Below are 9,470 nucleotides of genomic sequence, written 5' to 3' on the forward strand. Positions count from 1 at the left end.
CTGAGGTAGACCTATAACAAAACATTACTTACATGTGAGTGTGCACGTCACTGGATATAACTGTGAGCGTGGCACACGATCGTCCTCATAAAATCCTGAACGCGAAGACCAGAGCGACGACAAAGTCTGGCAGCCTTTCTTTCCTTCACAGAACCAAGGTTACAACCGTAACCCAATGTTCTGTTTCACTCAAGAAAGGCTGCCAGACGGCTAGCCCAGAGGGCTGGAATATATGTATACCCCAACGTCGCGGAGGACAATCATTTCAGCAGATGTACAAACGACACAATACACAAAGTGCCTTTAAGACCTTCATTGAAATACAAACATTATGCCAACAAGACTGAATTGGCTAACTGTATGAAGTCAGATGAAACTTCGTAGGATTGAACTCAGGAACTCAAGACAGCATTCCCGAAGGACAAAGGAGATACCACATTCAGGTTGTAAAACCGTGCAAAGGTCAAAGGTGAGGACCAACAGGCTGCCTGGCAAATATCCTGCAAGGGGACCCCTTTAAGGAGAGCCCAAGAAGTAGCAACGCCCTGGGTAGAGCGTGCAACCGTGGCCACTGGAGATGGGAGACCAGAAAGCTGGTAAGCCTGCTCTATAGTGTCAACTACCCAGTGTGACAGCCTCTGTTTAGAAAGGGCCTTACCCCTCTGCCCAGCACCATGGCAGACAAAGAGCTGATCTGTCAAACGAAAACTTTTTGTTCGATCAACATAACAGAGGAGAGCCCGCACAGGACACAGAGTATGAAGTGTCCGATCCTCCTCTGACTCAAAGGGAGGAGGGTGAAAAGGGTCCAAAACAATCACCTGATTCAGGTTCTGCACCGAAAGAACCTTAGGCATGAAAGCCGGGTTAGGACGTAGCACAACGCCAGCCTCTTCTGGGTTCACACGGAAGCAATCAGCATGCACAGACAGTGCATGAAGCTCCCCAACGTGCTTGGCCGAGGTGATGGCCAGCAAGAAAGCCACCTTCTGAGAAAGCCACTTGAGGTCAATGTTCGCAATGGGCTCAAATGGAGGCTTCAGCAGTGCATCAAGGACAACATTAAGTTGCCATGCAGGCACAGAGGTAAGCCTCCTGGGGCGAAGCCGTTGAACCCCTTTTATGAACTGAATAGACAAGGGGTTAGCACCAAGTGCCTTCCCATCCACTCTCTCATGGCAAGCTGATATCGCTGCAAGAAAGACCTTCAAAGTTGAAGGGGACTTGCCCTGGTCCAACCGTTCCTGTAAAAACTCCAGAACTGAACTCAGGGGGCAGGACCGGGGGCACTCATGCCGCTGTTCACACCAAGTCTTGAAAACTTCCCATCTGTAAGAATATAGTGCCCTTGTTGACGGGGCCCTAGCGCACTGCAAAGTCTTTACTACTGCAATGGATAACCCTTGAGCGAGGAGAGTGTCCCTCTCAACGGCCAAACCCACAGATTGAGAACGGATGGTGTCGGGTGCCACAGCTCCCCCCCTGCTTGAGACAATAGATCCTCCCTCAGCGGGATTTGCCACGGCTTGCCTGAAAGGAGGATCTGAACTTCCGCAAACCAAGTCGCCTGAGGGCGGTGTGGAGCCACCAACAGAACATTCAGGTTCTCCCTCCTTGTCTTCTCCAGCACCGCTGGAATCAGGGAAAGGGGGGGGAAGGCATACAGAAGACCCTTGGGCCATTCGTGTGCCAGAGCGTCCACCCCTAGGGGTGCGTCGTCTTGGCTTAAGGAGAACCAAAGCGGGCAGTGTGTGGACTCCCTTGAGGCGAAAAGATCGATGTGTGCCTTCCCAAAACGAGCCCAAATCAGACACACTGTGGCTGGGTGCAGTCGTCCAAATAATTGAGCACCCTGATGCCCTTCTGGCGCAGCGGGCTCAAGGCTGCGTCCATGCACTTTGTAAAAGTGCGTGGCGATAGAGACAGGCCAAAGGGAAGAACATTGAACTCGAAGGCTCTGTCCTTTAGCGCAAACCGGAGAAATTGTCAATGATCGGGGTGGACTGAGATGTGAAAGTAGGCATCTCTGAGGTCTATGCTTGTGAACCAATCCCCCGCCTGGATAGACTGAAGGATCTGCGTCAGTGATAACATCTTGAAACGCAGTGGTCTTAAGTAAAGGTTCAGTGGCCTCAGGTCCAGAATTGGGTGAAACCCACCATCCCGTTTTGGAACCAGAAAATAGCTCGAATAAAAGCCACTCAGCCGTTCGCTGTGATTTACCTCCCTTATTGCCCCTTTCATTAACAGAGTGTTTATCTCCTCTTGGAGGGCCAGCTGCCGCTTTGGGTCTGGCTGTTGAGAAACCAAAGTGCCCTTGAACAAGGGCGGACGGTGCCTGAACTGCAGCCGGTAACCAAACTTTATTGTTGAAAGTACCCAAGGACCAGGAGAACAAGTTTCCCACACCAGTATCTGAGTGTGGGAGAAGGCATGAGGATGAGCCCCTCGAATGTCAGGAAGAGGGCTGCGGAGCAGTCGGATGAGCAGCGCGAGGTCTGTGGCTGCCACGCTGTCGAGGCCTAGCAAGAGTCCCAGGGCGGCGGCTTACCGTAGCAGAGGCATGCACAGGTTGTCTCTGCACATTCACCGGCATATTGGGACGGCCTCTTGAAGAGGGCAATGTGGGGTTATGTGTATAGCCCCAGCCTGGTTGTTGGCGTTTTGGTGGCGGAGGTCTTGGCATCAACTGTTCCCATTCCCTCTTGGATTCCCTAGATTCCTTGGCCCGGCGAAGCATGTCAACCGCTCCAGGGCCAAAGGTGAAACCAGGGGTAAGAGGCAGCTTCATGAGCGTGTTCCTGTCCGGCTCAGGAAGCTTTGACTGAGCCAGCCACAGGTGTCTTCGTGCCATCCACAGTGATGCAATGGACCTTCCACTGGAGTGCGCCGCACCCCTGGCGAGGTGCACCAGGATCTCAGATACCTTTCTTAGCTCCTCTACCACTTCCTGAGCGGGAGCAGCAGAGAGGTCATCAATGAGCTCCATTTGATACAGCGTGAGCACGGATGTTGTGTTCATGAGGCGTGCTCCGAAGGCTGTATTGTAGAACGTTGTCTTTAACCATTTATCAGTGGCGCGACACTGTTTATTTGGGCATGAAGGATCCTTACCCACAAGAGCTGTGGGAGGGAGAACGAGAGCAGCAATAGAGTCATCCATCGCCGGATAAGCACCAAAACCTATCTCATCTGCTCCCTGGATGTTGGCAAACTGCGCCCACTGTCTCATAGGTGGGTTAGCTACCTCCGGGTGCTCCCATACAGATGTCATTTCCCTAGCAAAGTCTGGGAGAACAGGGAGAGAACATGGCTTATTCATTGCCTCTCCCTTCCTATCGAACCGAGAAGGCTGGGTTTCAGTTGCCGTAGGCATATCTACATGGAGATGTTTAGTGGCCCTACACATCAGGGCAAAGAATTCGTCCCCAGAGAGAGCACCAGATATCTCAGGTGGAGCCAGACCGCAGGGAAGAGCCATGACCTGAGCTCAGATCAGAAGGGTGAGGAGATGTTGCTAAGTCGCCCATATATTCACCATCCAGGTTACCAGATGCCATCACTGATAGCAGCTCCGCGTCATCATCAGCAGCCTGGGAAACCAGCTGCCGAGATGAAGATGCTTCACCAGAGTGCCCTGATGGGACTGTGTGTCGCTCAGTGAGTTGCTGTATCATCCACTGCTGGCTAGATGCCAAAGATGAAACCTCTTTCACCAGAGAGGCCATTGTATTGGCGAGAGTGTCATAGGCCTCATGTTTCCTCTTTCTGTGTTTTTTGCCTGAAGTTGGCGGATCAGTGCCCGTCACTTCGTGGGCACGCGACTCCTGAGAAGCGGGCTGAGACGGCGGCTGTGAACTCATCTCGGACGACTCCCGGGAAGATGTAGACACCTTGTCCCCCCTAACTTTATTTACCCTACTCAATAGAGTACGTGCAGAGAAAGGAAGACAGTTTGGGCAGCTGGAAGGGTCTGCCTTCGAAGCAATCGCATGCTCCGGGCCCAGACATGTCACACAAAGAGTATGACCATCTTCCACTGGCATTCTGCTTTTGCAGTTAGAGCAGTTGTGAAATCCAGGCATGATAGCCTAACGGCAAACAACAATTCTTCATATAATGTATATATATATATATATATATATATATATATATCTGAATGCAGAATGATTCCAGATATTAAGCCAGTAGAATGGTACCAGATATGGTACCAACAGAGCTACAATGCAATGGTACCAGAGACTGTACCGGCACGCCACACAATGGCACCAGGTGTGGTGCTAGCAACAAGAGTGACAAGAGATGCAGCCAGAGAGATTTCTCTAGGTTCTCTTCTTTGTCAAATGGGCTAACAAGCCAGGCGAATGACTCACTCGACAGAGTGAGAATCGCGGCAGTCCACTCTACGGGAGAATTAGCTCCACAGCGGTACCAGCAAGCCACATAATGGCACCAGACATGGTGCCAGCAGCAATTTCAAGAGACACAGCCAGAAAACGCTTCTGGGTTCTCTTTTCTCCCTTCTATGCAAAAACGTCCAAAAACATAAATCAACTTACGCAGAAACGTACCGTTAGATCTCCGTTCGGGGAGACATGTATGCACCGAATAGCCGAGCAAAATATCCTCCGTTACGGGAGAATAAACTTTACCTTACTAAGCGGCGATAGCTAACTTATAAGGTAGTGCGATCAAAGTAGCGAACTATAGCCTGGAGAGGAGTAACAACAGTTACCGGCTCTCAGACAGTAGACTGTCAATAGGCACCTCGCTAGCAGAGATCAAGTCTTACCTTATCAGATCGCGTGAGGGATTAAAAGAGGACGATCGTGTGCCACGCTCACAGTTATATCCAGTGACGTGCACACTCACATGTAAGTAATGTTTTGTTATAGGTCTACCTCAGAACTCGCGCATGCGCGGATTATATTCCAGCCCTCTGGGCTAGCCGTCTGGCAGCCTTTCTTGAGTGAAACAGAACAGCAACTGTAGAGATATTTTGACTACGTGTGAGACAACCCCTTACAAAGTTGAGGTCCCTGCATCTATGCAGATGATTTTCTTATAATTCGTAAGTAGCCTGGTTGGCACATCATTATTTTTTTATACATTTTTTTTCATATTTTGATACTGTACATTGCTCAAACAAAAGAGATAAATAAGATAAAATAGAAATAAAGATCTTTAATAGTGTGTAACAGTGGCCTGTTCTGTGGCCTGAAAAGGGGAGTACAGCTGAAAGTCTTGTATTTCATAAGAGGTTGCGGTCAATCAGGCCCTTATTGAGTTTGTGTCCCTGCATCTATGCGGATGATTTTCTTAGAATTCGTAAGAGTCCTGGTCGGTCACATGATTATATATTTTATTCTCCAAAAATAATGTAGGTGTTCAGTTTTATTTATCTCGGTAACTCTTATTTTTCCTGAGAGTTTCCTGCCAATCAGGCCTGTTTATTAAGGCTATATCCACTTATTGAATTGACATTTGCCTTAGACCTGTTTCATCCTGCTGTGGATTTTTTCTAATATCTAAGTACACTATGAAATGGAACCATGATTCCTTGAGGAGGAAAATATTCTGATTATGCCAAATGAATGAGAAGGGCATATGTGATCTATGGGGCGCCGTTTGTAAAGTTACGAAACATTTTTTTACTTGCCACTTTTTCAACATTTAGTGCAATTTTCTGACATTTAGCTAGAAGTCAATGGTGTTGTGGATCATCATATTTTTTGCTGTGTAGATTATTTGCACAATTGCTCATCATATGTAAATATAAATGGTATGTCTATATATAAATATTAAATGTAAATGTCAAATATAAATGTTAAATGTAAACGTAAATATAAAAGTTAAATGTAAATATTAAAGTTAAATGTAAATATAAATGTTAAATATAAATATTAAATGTTAACTTATATCTAAATGTTAAATGTAAAAGTTAAATGTAAATATAAATCTAAATGTTAAATGTAAAAGTTAAATGTAAATATAAATCTAAATGTTAAATGTAAATGTAAATGTTAAATGTAAATGTTAAATGTAGACTCTAAATGTTGAGAACATATGCAAATTCGCCACGGCTATCTGCATAGAAATGGGCGGTAACGACGAAATTAGCCCGCTATAAGTGGTTGCAGGTTAGGGGCGATTTGAGGACAATATGGCGAATTCGGCTCACTTAGATGCTATAGAACGCTGCATTACATGGCGTTGCTTCACAGCCGGGAGCAACATCATCTGCACTTTCCACTGTAACATCGATAAATTATGAATGTTTAATGGGCCGAGAAGGGGATCAGTAGTATCGTATAAATTGGCCTTAAATATTTCCCCCCATGCTTTAGCTGATGGCGGCAGTTCGTAAGATGCTGTTGCTGAATATTTTGTTCGGAAATGGCAAGAAATCGCTTGCAAAACGGCAGGTCCAATCGCGAGGACCGTAATCCGTTGAGATTATCGTCACTGCTACGCGTCGCTCGTTCGCATGTCGGTAAATACTGACGCGCGAACGTGCGATATGTTTCATGTGATGTGTTTAGTGATGTTCATCTGGCAAACAGAAAACGGAAGTAAGCAGCAAGGAAATATACTGTTTTTTGTTCTACCCGTTCAGTTAATAACCCAACAAGCTATAACGGGGCTGGTTTGGCACATTCTGCTGAGCTGCTCAGTGATTTTTAGCTCTTGCTAGCTGAGTTCTGGTTATATGCTGAAGACCTTGCAAGTGTTGCCTGTGATGATACACTGTGGGTTCATACAGACCATAAGAAATGTGTGAAAGACGTGTTACCCCATCTGGCCTGCTGTATGTGTAACCATGACCCCCTTCCTCTCTGAGCTGGACAAGAATTCAAATTCGTTTGTGAGGGTCAGATTTCTTTTAAGTATGATCCCTCATTTAGTGTGTCCAGCTGCATACCTGTCTGGACACCATATGTAATGAAGAAGCACCCCCCACCCTGGAAAAGTCATTCGAGGGGGGGGGACACACACCTTACAGTTTCACTTTCCTTAAAAGTGAAAACATCACATGAAACATATCGCGCGTCAGTATTTACCGACATGCGAACGGTCGACGCGTAGCAGTGACGATATTCTCAATGGATTACGGTCCTCGCGATTGGACCTGCCGTTTTGCAAGCGAACCACTTAGCGGGCTAATTTAGTCGTTACCGCCCATTTCTATGCAGATGGGCGTGGCGAATTTGCATACGTTCTCAACATTTAGAGTCTACATTTAACATTTACATTTAACATTTAGATTTATATTTACATTTAACTTTTACATTTAACATTTAGATTTATATTTACATTTAACTTTTACATTTAACATTTAGATATAAGTTAACATTTAACATTTATATTTAACATTTATATTTACATTTAACTTTAATATTTACATTTAACTTTTATATTTACGTTTACATTTAACATTTATATTTGACATTTACATTTAATATTTATATATAGACATACCATTTATATTTACATATGATGAACAATTGTGCAAATAATCTGCACAGCAAAAAATATGATGATCCACAACACCATTGACTTCTAGCTAAATGTCAGAAAATTGCACTAAATGTTGAAAAAGTGGCAAGTACAAAAATGTTTCGTAACTTTACAAACGGCGCCCCATAGTGATCTGCCTTTCCCAGTCTGCTGGGGACTGTTTCTGTGGCCCGCAGAGGTGTAAAACAGCCATCAATGAAACAAAAGCCCTGGCAGGAGCAGGCTGACTCTGTAATGTTCTTAATATTTTGATACATTGGTCTAAGTCAAGTCCAGCCTGGGACATGTGTTTAGGCTCCTGCGCTTTAATTTTATGTATAAATGTCCCGTGTGGCTTATTCTGGGGGACCAAAGGGGCCCGCGAATCTGCGTAGCTCCTTAGCCTTCCTAGTCCAATGCATATTAACCTGAGGCAATTAAATGCATGTGTGGCCTGTTCTCCAGGGTCAGGACAGGCTTGCAATTTATACATTTTTCAGACATGTCTCCAAAATGGGAGAGTGGCCCTTACAAAGTTGAGGTCCCTGCATCTATGCAGATGATTTTCTTATAATTCGTAAGTAGCCTGGTTGGACACATCATTATTTTTTTATACATTTTTTTTCATATTTTGATACATTGCTCAAACAAAAGAGATAAATAAGATAAAATAGAAATAAAGATCTTTAATAGTGTGTAACAGTGGTCAGTCTTCTTCAGTACAGCTGAAAGTATTTTAATTCATGACCACAAGTAAGCCTAAATTGTGTGTGGCCCCATGTCTCTAGGAATATTATTGCACGTTTATTACCGCCACAGGCCGCAAACCGTTGGAAAGGCAAAGTGATTCAAAGGATTCAAAGATATTACAAGGCATTAAACAATATCCAAAGATAATAGAAATATGTAATTTTATTTCAGATCTATTTAACATAAAAACTGAAAAATAAAATAGAAGACATGAGGCAAACTGGGGTGCGGGGTTTCACAGCCAGGAGAGCTCTAATCCCTCTCCCCTGAACGATTTTCTCTGCACCCTATAATTAAATGAAAGTTCCTCCCCAACATTTATTTTCTTCAGCACCAAAAATAATATGACGTCTTGTCCCCCGACGGCTGTGCTTTATAATCTTGGCCGGAGGTTGGCTTTCTTCCGGGAATGATTAATCAGCCGGCCAAAAGTCTCAGATGTTGATGTTAACCGCTTTAGTAAGTGACCTGTGGGTCGCACTTAAAATACTGTAATACTTGGGGCAAAGACAAGGTGTTAAACTTTATACATTGTCCAAAAAAAAACAATTATACCTGGATGTTACTAGAAAAGTCTCGCTTTATTTCACATTTAAACAGTTATTTCACATAAAAACTGCATACAAGAAAATAGTACAGTGGGGGCAGCGGGCGGTGAGGTGAGCGGTGAGTTCTCCAGCCTTACGGCATTACTGGTTGTAAAATAAATAAATAAATATATATATATATATATATATATATATATGGCCTGTTCCTTGTCCCTTTTTCCTGCTTATTAGTTACATTCAGTTTAATTCCAGTGACCATCTCCATTGTTCAGTGCTCACTGCCTTTGATAAATTACATTAGGTCACTGATAAATGTTAATTATGATATACACTCACCTAAAGGATTATTAGGAACACCTGTTCAATTTCTCATTAATGCAATTATCTAATCAACCAATCACATGGCAGTTGCTTCAATGCATTTAGGGGTGTGGTCCTGGTCAAGACAATCTCCTGAACTCCAAACTGAATGTGAGAATGGGAAAGAAAGGTGATTTAAGCAATTTTGAGCGTGGCATGGTTGTTGGTGCCAGACGGGCCGGACTGAGTATTTCACAATCTGCTCAGTTACTGGGATTTTCACGCACAACCATTTCTAGGGTTTACAAAGAATAGTGTGCAAAGGGAAAAACATCCAGTATGCGGCAGTCCTGTGGGCGAAAATGCCTTGTTGAT

The 9,470-nt window shown here is 44.5% G+C and overlaps 1 protein-coding gene across 1 annotated transcript; it reads right to left on the reverse strand.

Annotated features, from left to right (window-relative positions):
• Positions 1-392: 392 nt before the first annotated feature.
• LOC140579298 (uncharacterized) lies at positions 393-3,022 on the reverse strand. Its single transcript, XM_072701866.1, has 3 exons — positions 2,552-3,022; positions 1,817-1,962; positions 393-1,632 (listed from the first exon to the last, which is right to left on the reverse strand). Exons 1-3 carry the CDS (start codon positions 3,020-3,022, stop codon positions 393-395), a joined length of 1,857 nt encoding a protein of 618 aa, XP_072557967.1.
• Between the last annotated feature and the right edge of the window lie 6,448 nt (positions 3,023-9,470).

The sequence above is a fragment of the Paramormyrops kingsleyae genome, chromosome 1 (genome assembly GCF_048594095.1).
Source record: "Paramormyrops kingsleyae isolate MSU_618 chromosome 1, PKINGS_0.4, whole genome shotgun sequence".
Classification (NCBI taxonomy): Eukaryota; Metazoa; Chordata; class Actinopteri; order Osteoglossiformes; family Mormyridae; genus Paramormyrops; species Paramormyrops kingsleyae.

What these genes read in the sequence shown, in the direction of transcription:
- LOC140579298 (XM_072701866.1), bottom strand. Translation starts at nt 3,022, where the DNA reads ATGAACACAACATCCGTGCTCACGCTGTATCAAATGGAGCTCATTGAT. An exon ending in CTGTGCATGCCTCTGCTACG is followed by an intron (nt 1,963 to 2,551) that starts GTAAGCCGCCGC and finishes TTTGCGCTAAAG; the next exon opens with GACAGAGCCTTCGAGTTCAA. An exon ending in GACGACTGCACCCAGCCACA is followed by an intron (nt 1,633 to 1,816) that starts GTGTGTCTGATT and finishes CCCTGATTCCAG; the next exon opens with CGGTGCTGGAGAAGACAAGG.